Here is a 15,989-nt window from a genome sequence, read left to right on the forward strand (position 1 = left end):
AACTCAGAATTGCGATACTGATTCATAATCATATGAATACGGTATGGGTACCGCTTGGTGCAGGAGATTACTGCGGAGGGAAGGTCCAGTTTGACCGTTTCTGAGTTCCCTGTGCGACACACCTGATTTGAAAGAGGTTGGTATCTGACTCCAGCTAAAAACCAAAATACTTACGGCTCTGCCTCCCCTCCCCAAAAGATACCAAGAGCCACAGATGTGAGTTGTTACAATACTCACGGGAGGAATCAGGTTAATGTCCACCCAAGTCAAGGTTAAAGGCCCACTCATCTACGGATGAGAAAATCATTTGATCACCTCTGTTAAGCATTGCCTATTTAAACTTAATTAATAGGGGGGAGAGAGATTGGAGACCTTGCTGTTGTAAGAGCAGGCCCTTCACTGCCTCCCACCCAAAAAAATAAAAAAGCCAATTGGCCTTGTACTAGGAGCCAGCCAGTCTTAATCTCTTCTCACTGTTCCCCTGCCTGTCACCCAAAATTGTGGATAATTATCAGTTCAGTGTTATTCTAAAATTGTTTAGCTAAACTCAGCCAGGGTTCCAACGCCCTACTTAAAAGGCAAACAGGTAGCTACCTATTCAGCACTAATTAGCATTATAAAGTCAGAGCCTACAGCCCAGTGCTGGTATTTCAGTCAGTGCTTTTAAGACAGTCTCAGCCAGATACAGTTTACCATTAGAATAGTTAGGGAATCCCACGGAAATAGGTTTTTTCTTTAGCCCTAGGAACTCAGGCAGAACTATTGAACATAGATAATTTTTCTGCCACAGGCCACCCCCTTTTTTATTTTTGTTTTGTTATCTAATGGGGGGAAATGTGGCCTCCCTTCCCCCAGCCTGGAACCTGCCTGCTCAAGGGTGGAGCTACTGGCTCATTCGTCCTGCCACGCCTACCTACTGCTGGAACCTGCCTCTGCTGCCTGGAGTCACACACGTGTTCGTCCTGCTACTGGACCCTGAGTTACTTGGCGGGAAATTGGGTTCCCTCCCCCTTCCTTTATAAACTGAGTGTCTGGAAATATTAAATTGAGTCTTGATCCGAATGTTGTCTTGACTCCATTGTTTCTTCCGCCCCGTCTAGTTACCTCTCTTTGCAGGGAACTGCCATTCTCAGTGAACCGTTCGTGTTGTGGACCGCGGGCGGGCCGCAACATTTATGTATATGACCTTAATCCAAACCCTTCCCGACTAGGGACAGTAGAGCAGGCTGTCACCATGGTGTTACTCGGAGCTGTGATTTCCAGCTGTGGCATTGTGGTGGTATTACTCATAGGGCATTGGTTTGGGGGTGTTTTCTAGAAGTGCTAATATGTAGCTAGTGTCCTGCAGCACTGGTGTAAGACTACGGATGTCACTCAGGGCCTTGTCACTCTGGAGATTCAGCTCTAGTGACCATTTCTCCAGGGCACTGCTCTGGGCTTATGAAGGACAAAGTGTGGGTATCATTGTAGGTTCTCACATGAGACTTAGAACTCAGACTTAGACTTAGGTCATGTGTGTGTAGCTCCAATGCTGGGTCTCTGGGGGTTTGATACTCATGGGAGGATTTTACAAGGTTCTTATTGAGGGATGGAGTGTGACTCATACCAAGCTGAGGCCGAGAATCTGTTACTCCAGGTCAATGGCTCCATTATTCTGGAACTGTTCGTTTTTAGACTTGGGAGGCAATGTTGGGGGTGGGGGAAGGCCTAGCCTTCTGACATCTCAGGTTCTGTGTTGTGTGGCCGGTGCCTGTGTGATAGCTTCTACAGTAGACACTGTAACCACCTCTGGAAGGAGATCAGACAAGATGGCTCCTATAAGGAGCTCCCCAGCATCCTGCTTGCCTGAACTCACCCCAGTTCATGTCCTGGCCCACGAGGATATGAATTGCATGAAGCCCTTATATGGATTAAAGGGAATGAATAAGTATCCATCAGTCTACGCAGTGTGGAGCACAGCCCCAGCCTGCCACCCCTCCTGCGGCTCTGAATGTCCATCCTCAGGGACAGTCAAGACTCTGCCCGGAAGAGCAGGCTGAGCCATGAAAGTACTTCCCTGATTCTTCTCTCCCTGTATTTGCCACGTGCAAGGCCTGAGCTGCCTAGGGGCACCTCTAGCTAGGACAGGTCTTGTAGATAGATTAGATAAAGGCACCCTGCCTGTCCCTGGGGGTAGGCCTGGTACCAGGGAATTGACCTTCAAACTCCATTCATGCCTTCACCAAATACTCTTGCCCAGAGTACCACCCAAATTGGGGCTCCAGAGAGAGGTAAGTGGGGGCAGTGGAGCTGGAGAATAAACTTGGTTCTTCCCCAGCTGTATGAGCTCGATGCGGACCCCAAGAGGAAGAAGTTTCTGGATGACCTATTTAGCTTCATGTAGAAGAGGGGTAAGCAAAACTATGTGGGGGAAAATACCTAGACATTTCTCCTGCTGACTAGGTTTTGAGGAAGGAAGACCTCAGGATGAGACCCCAGGTGAGGCCCTCCCTGCAGAGGCCTGAGGTTGGTGGCACCTGTCCTTTGGGCCCTCAATAGCATCTTTAACCTCTGACCCTGCCCCCCTTCTCCACCAGGGATTAATTAGTGGTGGACCCACAGGCAGGTTAATGAGTGTGAGATCAATTAGGAAGGTGGGAGGGAGAACTGGTCAGGACTGGTTTGAGAGAGCAGGGTCCCAGGAACGCCTTGGTTGTATACAGTGTACCCTTCTTCCAGCCTCATCTCCCCTCCATTTCCTTTTGCTTTAGCTCCCCACCTGTCCTACAGCAGGAGGGAATACAGTTAGACTGAAGGAAGGCTTTCCTAAAAGATGGGCAGGGGCCTTGTGAATTTGGTAGTGGAGAAGGAGCCAACCGCTCACGAGTGGTCCGAAGCCGCTCTCCAGGTGAGTTCCCGAGTGGCCCGGCACAAGCCAGCCTACTCGATTAATGTGGGGGTGAGGTCTTTTCTACCCCCCTGCACCCCGTGCTCGTAGGCAGGGTCGATTCCTTCTTTGGGGAGTACTTTGTGAGGCCTCGTGGCTGTGCTCCAGGGAGTTTGGGGCCAAGAGTCTCTGGAAGCACAGAGTAAGGGAGCCTCGTCCCAGTCCTTGCAGCCTTGTGAGAAGAGCCCGCCTGCTCTTAGCAAGTTGTGGGCGAGGGGTCTGGGACCTAGCCCCGAGGAGCTTGAGATCATGAAGAAGTACAGGCCTACCCCAGAGAGCCTGGTTTGGGGGAATTTAGTCTTGCCAGTGTTAGAAACTCGTGGATGTATTTAGAAAGGGGTCTAAGGACTCGATAATTCTTGGCCCCAGCCTTGAGACGCTGGGGTGAGGAACAGGGCCATAATCTGGAGGGAGTGATGGAGGATAGACCTGGTCATGTTCCTGCCATTCATCCGACTCTTTCCCGCAGTGCATATCCAGAGAGACCCACTAACCTCGCGAGGGCAGAATGGAACAGTACCGGAGGGCCGGCTCTGTAGAGCTCCCAGCCTCATCACCAATGCCCCAGCTACCTCCCGACACTCTGGAAATGGGAGTCCGAGATGGGAGCAAAATCTGAAACCTGCTAGGGCTGGCGCTGGGTCGTTTGGAAGGGGGAAGCACCAGGCACGTGGTGTTCTCAGGTTCTGGCCGGGCTGCTGGAAAGGCTGTCAGCTGTGCAGAGATTGTCAAACGGCGGGTTCCGGGCCTACACCAGCTCACCAAGCTCCGCTTCCTGCAAACGGAGGACAGCTGGGTCCCAACTTCACCAGACACGGGACTAGACCCCCTCACAGTCCGACGCCATGTGCCTGCGGTGTGGGTACTGCTTAGTCGGGACCCCTTGGACCCCAGTGAATGTGGCTACCAACCCCCAGGTGCACCTCCTGGCCTGGGCTCCATACCTAGTTCCAGCTGTGGTCCCAGACCCCGAAGGAGGGCTCGGGACACCCGGTCCTGAAGATCTGCTGCGCCTGACTGTTCTCTAGACCTGAATATCTGTGCCTTCTCTAAGAAGCGCTTGTGATTGTTTAACCTGCCGGCAAGGCTTAAGTCTATGTCTACCGAAGAACTTGCCCCTCCCCTCCGGAATGTGAGATGGAACTGTTAAAAAGACTGGTGTGGGTCAGTGCTGAGTTAAAGACTGCTTGAGAAGGGCTCACTCTGTCTCTATATCTCACTTGCTTTTTCTGACGTCTGACTAGGGAAGGGAAATAAAGGTTATGCCTGTTTGTTTGGCCTGTTGTGTAAGTGGGACTGCAGACTGGGCTGGAAGCAGGAAGGATGCAGATAGGCTGGCACTGGGTGATGGGTCTGGTATCAATAAAAGTTGCAGCAGTAACCTGGGTGGCTTTCTGCCACCTGCTGTAAGCTGGGTTGGGGCTCGGCCAGCTCAGGCATTTCCCCCATCTGTGGCATATGTTTTCGTATAGTGGATTGTAAATACAGGCTGGCAGTTCAGGGTTTTAAGCCTGGTTCTCCTACTCCCAAGTTACTGTTCTGGGTCATAGCGCTCACATCTGTAAAGTGAGGAATAGGGTGCTCACCTCATTAGAGTTGAAAAGCTTATAAGGAGATGTACACATTGACACTCAGACACCACCAGAGCACCTGGTGCTGTAATTGATCAACTCAGCTTGCTGTGAATCAAGGTTTTCTCCAGTGTGTCTAGTAATCTGGATGCCCAATTATGAGCAAATAAAATTGGGGCTCTTCTGGATTCAGGCTATAGCAGGACCCAGCAAGTTGAAGGTGCTCTCAAACCAGGGAGGAGAGATTGGGGTGGTGGGAGAACAAGTTGGGGAACTTAAGGTCTTGATATGGGATGAGTGAGATGTGGCCAGAAGGCTATCCTCCAGCTGTAGCCTGAACTTTAAACACTACATCCCTTGCTTTCCAATGTAGGGCATCTCAGAGAGGGGACGAGCTCTGGAGAAGGGACTGGTGGTGAAGATTCAGGATACTGGGAGAAGTGAAACAAGTTACTCTAGGGGGCCCTTTACATACAGAGGGTCCTGAAACATCTAACAATGGCTGGAGACAGCAGAACTACTGTGATGTCTCACACTGCCAACCGCCTGGCCTCCATACTCCTGTTCAGCTCTTTCAAGGCTTCAGCTCCTCAGCTTCTACCTACTGTTCTCTGTCATTGCTCTGTCACGTGTGTCTCCATACCCTTCCCCGAATATCTTGGGTATATTTTGCCGTCAGCAGTTCTCAGTGTCACCAAGGCTTCAGAACTTTGGGCCACATTATTGTAAATTATTGAATCGTTTTGATCTTGCAATCCCATCCCGGTCGCTGCCAGGTTAAAGCAGTCACATATAATAAAGACATAACTTACACTGGATGGGTGATTCAGTGGGACATATTCGTTAGCTTCAGAAACTGGGAAGAGACTCCCCGGTGGGTTGCCTAATTAAAAATCATCTGAGATTTCCAAAATAATTAGAGAGTGTGAAGGGAAACACCTGTGCTCAGAATCCCCTGAGAGGACAGGTTTTAGGGTACTCTCCCTAACCTGTGGTCCCTAGGGAGTCTGCCTGACTCTGACATCTTCAGGGAGAGAACCAGAGGGGAAGCCTTGGAGTGAGAATGTCTGCTCAAGGTTAGGAGAGAACCTGAGAGTAGGGACCTTTCAAAAAGTAGGAGCAGTGAGCAGGGTTGTTGGCACAGCAGTTAAAAGCACTTGTTCTGGGGCCGAAGAGATGGCTCAGCAGCTAAGATTGCTTTTCCAGAGGACCCAGGTTCAATTTCCAGCAGCTACATGGCAGTGTACAGCTATCTTTAACTATAGTCCCATGAGATCTGATGCCCTCTCTGGTGTCCAGATGTATAAGCAGACAAGACACCTATATGCATAAATAAGGAAAAAAGCACTTTGTTCAATCCCTAGGACCCACCTGGCAGCTCATGACTGTAACTCCCGTCCCAGGGCATCTGATACCCTCTCCTCACCTCAGCAGGCACCAGGCACACATGTAGCAAAACACTAACATTTTTTAAGTAGGAGCCTGGGTTGGTGAGATGGCTCAGAGGATAAACCCTTGCCACCATGCTTAACTCGAGTCCAGTCCCAGCACCAACACGGAAAAAGAAAGCGGACCTCCGTTCACATTCACACATAGACAAACAACAACCACAACAACAAAAATATTTTTAAGTAGGAACAAAGATGACTTCCTGCAATGGGAGGGTCTGAACAGTTGAAGACAAGCAAGGGTGCAGATGGTGTTGGAGGTGCAGGTAGGATGTGAGAATCCAAAAGTCCTCTCCACGAAGCAGGAAGAAACAGAGGGGATGGGGTCAGGATGCCTGAGATAGTTGTTGCGGCTGAGAGATATGACAAGATCTGGCATGGCAAAGCCGTAAGTCCAGTGTAAGCTGACAACTATGAACTTGGAATGTCTTTAGCAGAATGTGGGATCCAGTAGTCTCCACTCTGAGACTGAGACAGGAACAAATGAAGACTGAATAGTAACGGGAGAGTAGGGCCGTGGTGCCCACCCTGAGTCTGAAGTTAAGTTAAAAGAGCACAGGGTTCTGTGACCCGGAGTCCTCACGAGCTATCTGGGGTGGGTGACACAGAATGCCGCAGCGATAGGAAAGTGTAGCTTCCTGGGGCTGTTAGAACAAAGTGCCACAACTGAGTAGCTTACAACAGCAGAGAATTCCAGAGGCCAGCTGTTCAAAAGATGTTTTTCTATTTTATTATGTTTATTTATTTAGTGGATGTGTGAGCATGCATGCACTGCAGCTCACAGACAGAGGTCAGAGGACAACTTGCAAGAGTCAGTTCTCTACTTCAGCCCTGCCTGCTTTGACATGCATTATCACCCTCTAAATACAATTGGCTTCTTTAAGATGGTATTTTGGGGACCTGGAGAGGAGGCTCCATAGATAAGAGCATCCAGGTTTGATCCTAGCAACCACATGGTGGTTTACAGTCATCTACTACTCCAGTCCTAGAGGATCCCACACCCTCTTTGGCCTCCTCGGGCACCAGGCATGCATATAGCACACACATATGCAAGCAAAACACCTATATACATAAATGATAAATGAACTAAAACTTTTATTTATTGTTTCCTGGTGAGAATGTGGGTGCCAAACGGGCAGATGTCTGCTTTCTCCACTGAAGTGACCTGAGAGTCTTTCTTTCTTTCTTTCTTTCTTTCTTTCTTTCTTTCTTTCTTTCTTTCTTTCTTTCTTTCTTTCTTTCTTTTGGTTTTTCGAGACAGGGTTTCTCTGTGTAGCCCTGGCTGTCCTGGAACTCACTCTGTAGACCAGGCTGGCCTCGAACTCAGAAATCCACCTGCCTCTGCCTCCCAAGTGCTGGGATTAAAGGCGTGTGCCACCACTGCCCGGCTGACCTGAGAGTCTTGAGCATGCTTTGCACACAGTAGGTAATGATCATTCAGATGGATGAAGGGATGACTGTTGAGCCGCTGTTGAGCCTCCGAGTGTGTGGACACTCTTAGATCCCGCCCCATTCCTTGTTCCCTCGGCCCTCCATTCTCAGATTAGAGAAGATTCAGAAGTATTCACAGAGTATCCTAAAAAGACCTCCTTGCTTGCCTGCCCCCCCCTGACTCTGTCCATCTTTGGCTTGGTTCTTGGACTCTGGCTTTCTGGCCACACTGATGTCCCCCTCCCCCGCTCCCAATCATTCGATCTTCTTCCTCTAATCTTTGTCTCTTCAAATTCAAGACCATTCAAAAGCAAGACTTGAAAGTTTAGATCTGTAATCCTAACAGTTGGGAAAGCTGAAGCAGGGGGCTGCCATCTAAGGCCACCTTAGCCTACATAACGATTACCAAACCAGTCCGAGACACGAAAACTAAGTCATAAAACAAAACAAAACAAAACAAAACAAAACAAAACAAAACAAAACAAAACAAAACAAAACAAAACAAACAAAACAAGCCCGGAGAGAAACCTATTCAAAACACACTAGGATTAACCTCAGGGAACTTCTATCTTAAACCACAGGGTGGCAGCAGTCACAAAGGGATAGCCCACGTATACTCTGTAAAATCTACTTTTCAAGAAGCCCCAAGGCAGAAGGAAAACAGTCTAGTCTTGAAATTTGGTTCTCAATAGACTAAGTGACAAGTGACATCTCGGCTGTTCAAAAAGCAGCTGAGGATAATACCCAGTGTGACAAACCTAGTCACTGCACTTAGAGCCTCCGGTCTCAGGTGAGCAATGGTCAGCAGTTCACCTTCAGGAATGTGGCAGGCGCAGTAGGTTCACAGAGTAAAGAAGTTCCTCGCTGCAGAAATAAAAGCCCCGAGACCAGCAAAATCTCAAGGAAAAAATGAGGTAATGACTGTGCAAAGCTTGAAGACTAATGGACTGGGAGAGTCCTGAGAAGGACAGGGATGGAGGGGAATCATGAACTGAGACATAGGAAGATGCAAGGAACATAAACAGTCTGGTGACTGAAGGTTAAGGAAGGGCCAACAAGGAGTGAGTCTCAGGGACCGCGGCTGTCTACCTGGCCAGGGAGTTTGGATTTTATCGTGGGAGAGATGAGAGGTTGCAGAAGTCTCTGAGGTGGAGCACAAGGTAAAATGTCAGACTGTTTAGAGTGAGGACCCTGGGTGCTACAGCTTGCTGAGAAGAGGGAGCACAGGGTTGAAAGAGCAGCAAGGAAGCCAGGAAGAGATCAGCGGGCCAAAATCACTACTAGGTTAGGCCCTGGGGAATCTTTCCCAGCCCACAAAAGCTCTCAATGCCTGGTACACTGCAAGCATTCCTAGGCCCAGGCTCCCTCTGCCCCACTGTTTGAGCTCCTGTAACCTTTCTTCGTTTGAACCTTAGCCTGGCTTCTCTGGTTATTTTGTCTAGAACCAGGGTCTTGGTCAGCTTCCATATTGAGAGACAAGCGCATCCAGGTTCCTTACAGCTAGGAGAACTCTCTCTTAGCTTTTGTTTTCCTGCACTATGCATTTCTCAGAGACCCTTTCATGTGTCCTCCCTCAGTGTGGCTAAGGGGCCTTCCATCGAGGGAGCTAGCTAGCGTCACTCCCTCAGCTTCAGCCACCTCCTACCAGACAGAGTACACTCATATGTCTACGTGTGCATGCATATTGATGTCCAGAGGGCCATCCCACCAGGAAGAGAGTCACTTGTCTAAGAGAAACGCCTGGAAATGGGAGAATAAAAGGCACAGCTGGGAGTGGGAGCAGGAGCAGGAGGCATGCTGTCTGCCAGGTCTCAGGTTCCGGCTGGAGCCACAACCGTATATGGCAAGTAGGGGGCACCAGAGTCAGACTTTGTGTAGGAATTGCGGAGTCACCTTCATTCAGTCTCATGAATATGCACAGAACCTGTTGAATTATGCAGATAGAAAGGATGTAAATGTGTATGCAAATTCGGTGCTGCCCTTGCTGTTGCTATGGAAACAAGTGACTAGCAAGGAGGGGCACACCCAGGGGAGACCTGGGTGGAGAGACTGAGACCAGGAGACTGCCTGGGCCACCTGCTCTTCTCAATCATGACGTTTTGATCTCTTTCTTTGCTTCGTTCTGTCTTTGTCTCTCTGCCTGGATCTCCGTCCACTTCTGCACCTCTTTTAACCTCTCTCTTCTCAACTGTTTTATTCCTCTCTTTCTCTCTTTGAGTTTCTCTGCCTGCAGTTCTCTGTGCTGTTGCGTCTCTGACAGAAACATTACCTGGCCTGCACCTGCCCCTTGTCTGTAATCCCATGACTTCCCCTCCTGCAATTCCCTGTCACTCTGTCTCACATCTCTGGGTTTTGTTTCTGTATCTCTGAGATCTTTATTCTGGGTCTGTCATTCTGAACCTCCTGTCCAACAACTTGTCTCAGATGGGAAAGACAGGAAGCTGCACATCTGTCCTTACCTGATGGGATGCGCCAACCCTGTCCCAGCTGCCCACGAGTTCAAGGATTCCTAAGCACTCCCGCCCTCCCGAAATAAAATCCTGCTTTGAATCTGGCCCCTGTCACAGTATTGACACAAGATTCCCATGACAGGCCCTGGCTGGCTGCCAGGGTATCAAATCTTCTGTCCCAGACCCTGCCTGCCATGGGACTATGCCCAGTATTCCTGCCTCTCTGAGTTTATCTTCCTAGCTTTCCTTGAAGCTGGTGGGCACCTTGAGGCAATGATGTGTTCAGAATAGGAAAATGAGAGAAGAGCCTTAATTAATTTGCCCATCTGGCCCTCTGCCCAAAAGATGACGTGCGGGGTCTGGCTTAGGCCCAGGTGTGGGGGTGTTTGGGACCAGTTGAGACCTATCCTGGTCCCCAGTCAAGACTCCTTGCTGAGCCACATAGCTGCATGGCAGCCGCTTGGTGGTCTACCCATGTTCCTTCCTGCTATGGCCTCGGTCATCCAGTTCCTCACTCAGGGCCCTCCGACTACCTGTCTTTCGGCTGGCTTCTGTTCAATGAGCACCTGTTCTTCCACGCTGTGCCCCCTACCTTTACAGATGCTCACGTTACACAGAAATGAAATCTGAGCGTGTTGTGCCTCCACCCTAAGGAAGAGATCTTCGGTCAGAGGAAGAGCCCCTCACAGCTTCCTCTCTCTGGCAGCCTCAGTTTGAGAGTGTAAACTTAATGCAGGTGCAAGAGTCACGGCTCAAATGTGAGCAAGATGGAGGCAGAAGAGAAGGATGCCTCTATCCAGTGTCTGCAACGGGCTGTGGGAGATTGCAGAGTGTTTTGAATGGAGGTAAACCACTCTACAGGAAGGTGGAGGGCTTCCCCCTTTTGGTCTTCGGCTCTGGGCAGGTTGCCTTACCTCCAGGAAGGCACTAGTCGTGGGGGATCTGGCCTGGACCCAGGTGTGGGGGCGGCTGAAGCAGTCAGGACAAGTTCCTCTCCTCCAAGAGGTGGTGGGGCCAAAGCCCCCAGCTCTCCTACCCAGCCAGGAAGGACCATAGACTGGTATTCCCACCACCAACTGTGTGATTCACCCATGTTCAGGCCCAGGCGTGATTCTGCTACCAGGAATCCTGTTTGAAGTTTTAAAAGTCTACCCCCTTGCCCCATCCCACCCTAGCTGTGCCAGGGGATAGAAAAGAGTCACCTGTGGGTGAAGCTGCAGGTCTGAAGAGCCAAACACAGGAAAAGCAAAAGATCTGGAGAGAGATGGAGAGATAAGAGATGGTCAGAGCCGGGCGTGGTGGCGCACGCCTTTAATCCCAGCACTCAGGAAGCAGAGGCAGGCGGATTTCTGAGTTCGAGGCCAGCCTGGTCTACAAAGTGAGTGCCAGGACAGCCAGGGCTACACAGAGAAACCCTGTCTCAAAAAACCAAAAAAAAAAAAAAAAAAAAAAAGAGATGGTCAGAGACAGAGATGAGAACTAATACAGACAGTGAGAGAACAACCTGACAGAGAAGAAGGCACAGAGACACAGAGGACACCTGCTTGGGAAACAGACAACAATACTGGCCAAACCTAGTGCTAAGTGCTTGGCTGGACTGTCTCATTTAGCTTAATCTTTATAGTCTTAGGAAATAGATGGTGCTGTTATGATCCCATTTTACTCCTGGGATAATTGAGACTCATTTTGCGGAAAGTAATTGAGACATTAACCCACTCGCCTGAGGCCTCAAACCCAGAAAGCCGTGGAGCAGGTATTCAAATCTTTCTCGGTTTGAGAGCCAAGGAGAGAGACAGACAAAGAGCCAGCGGTGGGGACAGATAGATTCCCATACCAACCCTCTTGGGTAATCTGGAGATCTGGGAATCTTCAGGGAACCGTTAGGGGAGGGCCTTCCCATCAAGCTAAAAGAAGAAAAACAACCTCCAGGTCTTCTTGTCAGCTATGAAGGAAGGAAAGGAGAGAGCTATCAGGACTGCGGATCGGGAGGAAAGGCCCCCGCCCCCATCACGGAATTCCTTAGCTGACCCTTCTCCTCCCAAGCTGCTTCCCATTAGCCAGGCAAAGCCTCCTTGTGAGCAGCTACTATCACTACCACCACCATCACCACCCACACCACCCACTCCCCCACTTTGAGACTTCTTTCTTCTCCATGGGTTTATTGAGCACCTGCTAGTTGCAGGGCACTCCTGCCCCCACCCACCTCTCCTCCCCGTTTTTTCTCCTTCACTGTGGAAAGACCCTTATTGTCTCTCTCCAGCCTCCTAGGATAGCCTCTGCAACTAGCAATTAAGGCTAGAATCCGAGACACTGCAAAATAAGGAAGTTAGCCTAGTATACACCAAGGTTCTTGAAGCACAGAGAAGAGGTCCCCAAAGTCTGGCTTAGGTGTCTCTGCCTGGAGGTCCCTTCTAGTTAGTTTGGAGAGGAGGGTCAGCAGCCCAGCTGGTGGGGGCCTGAGAGAGCCAGGCTGTCAACAACAGGGGGGATCGGGGCGAGAAGAAAACCAGGAGCTATCCTGGGGGAGTCCGGGGGTTGGCGTTATGATTTCTAATGTCTTAGCCCTGGTTTCAATTACTCACAAGGTCCCTAGGGTTCTCCCATGACCGCCTGCAGGTTCCTGAGCTTGAAGAAGGCTCTGGAGCCTCTGGGGAAGACCAAGAAACTAGGGGCTCAGGGGTAGCAGTCCACAGCCTGGAGGGAGCTTTTGCATACTCTTCCACCCCTGTACATGTCGGTGTGAGGCCCCCCAGACCACACAGAGATCCCAGAAATAGTGGGAAGCTGGGAAGAACAGTGTACACAGCTGCTTATGAGCTCCTACACGGGTCCAACCAGTTCCTCAGCTCCACCTTGGTCCTGCTGCCTCCACCTAGCTCCTGCCCCTGAGAGCCAAGGCTTGGTCTCACCACACTCTTTTTAAAGCCTCATAACAAACCCCCGATTCTAGATTTTTTTTCACAACTCTCGTTTATCTTCGAGTCCTGCATCTTCCTCTTTTTTTTTTTTTGGTTGTTGTTTAGTTGGTTGTTCTGATTTTTTAGGCTTTTAGGTATGAGCTCATGTAACCCAGGCTGGCCTAAAACTCACAGCAATCTTCCTGCCGATTGATTATCTACTTTGTTACATTTGCTTTGAGAGGAATCTCATGTGGTCCAGGCTAGCCTTGGGATTCCCTGGGTAGCCAAGGCTTGCTTTGAATTTCTGATACACCTTCCTTTCAAGTGCTAAGACTGCAGGTGTGTTCCACCATGACTTTCCAGTGAGCATGTGTGTATGGGGGAAGGGGTTTTGCGCGCACGCACGCACGCGCACACACACACACACACACACACACACCACCACCACCACCACCACCACCACCACCATCTCTCTCTGTCTCTGTTTCTCCATCTTGTAATTAAAACCCCCAGTTTCTATCTCAGCCCTCACCTCCTTCCCCTGTCTTTCACCACATTCCATGCCTGTTCTCTTAGACCAATCTTGCCGCCCCCCAGTCCTGTCGTAATGCCCAGGTCAGCCTGGGACTTTGATGGATACCCAAGGCTTCCCATGAGCTGGCACTGAAGGCCCTGGGGACTGATGGACAGACTGAACACCCCCAGCTAGCTTGTTCTCACTCCACTTGAGGACACCTCTCCCTCCCTAGACTTGTCCCTTCCTCCCCATCATCCCACAGACCCTTCGGCTGAACATGTCAAAGGCTTTGTGAATGGCACTATCGTCTCCCAGTCACCCATGCCAAAAGCCTGGGAGGCGTCTGCGCTTTTGTACACAATGTTCCCTCTGGGCCTGGCACACAGTAGGCACTAATAAATGTCTGTTGAACTGAATTTAACTCAATTTTCTCTCTTGGAATTCCTCTTCTGCCTCTGCCTATTCCTTGGTCCTGGGTGTCTGTGGCAGTAAGTCTCCAGATTTTTAAATTGTCTTGGTCTTCCTAGTCACCATAGTTGAGTTTGTGGGGGAGTTGGTCCTTCCTTACCCGTCTATTTCTGACCTAAGTGGTCACAGGCTCTTCAGGAATGAAGCCATGGGAGGTGAAGGGAGAGAAGCAGTCTTGGAATAACCTCAGGCCTTCTGGGAAACATGGGCCCTATTATCAGCAGCAGAGAGTCACTGGAAGTGGACAATCCTTTGAGGACAGATGTCTCCACTGTGAAGAACAGGAGGGGGGTCAGAGCCCGCTGGGGTGGAGAGGCGATTTCTGAGTAATGAATTAGTTTCATGCGAATTTTTGCAAAATGAAAAATTGCATCTGTGATTTTGTAAGTCTGTGTTGTGTCCCTGTTTTTGTCTTCAGGAAACACAAAGTCCCCTGATCCCAAATGTCCTTGTCCTCCCTGGCTCTCTCTACCCTCCTTCCTGTGCTCCCAGTGGCTTCACTCTCCAAACTTAACAGGCCCCAGGGTAACCATGGGGAAGATCCTTTGAGGAGCAGACATATTCAGGGAGCCTGAGCTTTGTGTATACCTGACATGGGGTCCCCTGGGGGACGGGGAGCAAATGGAAAGATGACTCCAAGTGGCCTTCTCTACACTGAGGCACTCTCCTTTCTTTCCAGCCCCAGGACCTTGTCCCAGTCAGGACGAAAATCTGACATCCTATGCAGCAGCTCACTAGCAGGAGCTGGAGAGAGGGCTCAGTGGCTAAGAGCACTTACTGCTCTTGCAGATGACCCAGGTTTGGTTCTAAGCACCCACATGGTGGCTCACAGTCATATAACTCCAGTTCTGGGGGGATCTGATGCCCTCTTCTGACCTCCACTGGCTTCTGCATGCATGTGGATGTATACAGACACTCACACACGCGTGCACATAGATAAATTCATTTTAAAAAGATCTCACTGATAGGGAAATGTTCTGTGCTCTTAACTACTCTACAACACATTCCAGACCACCATGGCCTTGGAACCAAAGGGGTTTGGGGATGTAGTTTCTGAGCCACTGCCGCCTCAGCCTGCCTCCCAGGATTCTGCTTAGTCTTCCCTGAGGTTACCAAGCCTGCATCTCATCACTAAAGACTGAAGGGCTTTTCCAAGGCTTGTTCCCCTGTGCCTTGAAGCTTAGATTCACTTCTTACAGGTTAGGGTTTGTCCTGCTTACCCTATTACACCATGTACATATTTGGCCTATTTTAAAGGATCTACATATAAATATTGATAAATCTATTTCAAACTTCGTGATGAAAGTTGGTGATCCCGGATACTCGGAAATCAGGGACAGGAAGATCTCAAATTCAAGGCTTGCCTGCACTAAAGAGTGAGTTCAAAGCCAGCCTGAGCAATTTGGTGAGCTGCTCCTGTCTCAAAATAGAAAGTTAAAAAGAAGCCAGGCAAAGTGCCACACGCTTTTAATCCTAGCTTTCAGGAAGCAGAGGCAAGAGGATCTCTGAGTTCAAGGCTAGCCTTGTCTACAGATCAATTTCCAGGAAAATCCTACACAGAAAAATCTTATCTTAAAGAGAGAGGGAGTAGAAGGGTATAACTCTATGGTAGACATCTCCTCCAGCATAACACACACACACACACACACACACACACACACACACACACACACACAGACACACACAGAGTCTATTCCAACTGTTAGAATCACCTGTTTTATGCCTGACCCAGCATCTGACCCTCCTGATGGAGGCCAAAGGAAAACCCTCACAGAGCTTTGAGGCACCAAACAGCTAACTAAACAACTCAACAGATATCACACTAGCCATTAAACTAGCCATCACACTAACCGTATCAGGGAAAGGAATATGGTACCATGAGAGAGGAAAGAAAGGGGCTTAGCCGGCGCCTCTCTTAGGAGGCATTTAGATGTCACTTCTTGGCTGAGGGGATTGGGGTGTCAGATAATGGGAATTTTACACGGGCTAACTGTACAATCATCTTCATTTTCTTTTTATTTTTTTTAAATATTTATTTATTTATTATATGTAAGTACACTGTAGCTGTCTTCAGACACTCCAGAAGATAGAGTCAGATCTTGTTACGGATGGTTGTGAGCCACCATGTGGTTGCTGAGATTTGAACTCTGGACCCTCGGAAGAGCAGTCGGGTGCTCTTACCCACTGAGCCATCTCACCAGCCCCATTTTCTTTTTAAAGTATCCATCTTTCTTGATTAGAATGTGAGTCCCAAGAGGGTGGGAACTTAAAACAAGTT

The 15,989-nt window shown here is 49.5% G+C and overlaps 1 protein-coding gene and 1 pseudogene across 2 annotated transcripts in view; one reads left to right on the plus strand and one right to left on the minus strand.

Moving 5' to 3' along the window:
- Window positions 1-15,989, minus strand: part of LOC147004371 (uncharacterized) — a 35,756-nt gene that overhangs the window by 8,829 nt on the left and 10,938 nt on the right. Inside the window, exons 3-4 of the mRNA XM_085839539.1 lie at window positions 11,661-11,768; window positions 11,029-11,080 (exon numbers count right to left, since the gene is read on the minus strand). Of these exons, the coding sequence (XP_085695665.1) occupies window positions 11,029-11,080; window positions 11,661-11,768 (160 nt within the window). The remainder of the gene's footprint in view (window positions 1-11,028; window positions 11,081-11,660; window positions 11,769-15,989) is intronic.
- On the plus strand, window positions 2,851-4,197 carry LOC147004372 (ribonuclease P protein subunit p25-like protein; annotated as a pseudogene). Its single transcript, XR_015047429.1, has 2 exons — window positions 2,851-2,887; window positions 3,396-4,197. The product of XR_015047429.1 is annotated as a ribonuclease P protein subunit p25-like protein (transcript).

Source organism: Mus caroli, unplaced genomic scaffold, assembly GCF_978045245.1.
Source record: "Mus caroli unplaced genomic scaffold, Mus_caroli_1 scaffold_6, whole genome shotgun sequence".
Taxonomy (NCBI): domain Eukaryota; kingdom Metazoa; phylum Chordata; class Mammalia; order Rodentia; family Muridae; genus Mus; species Mus caroli.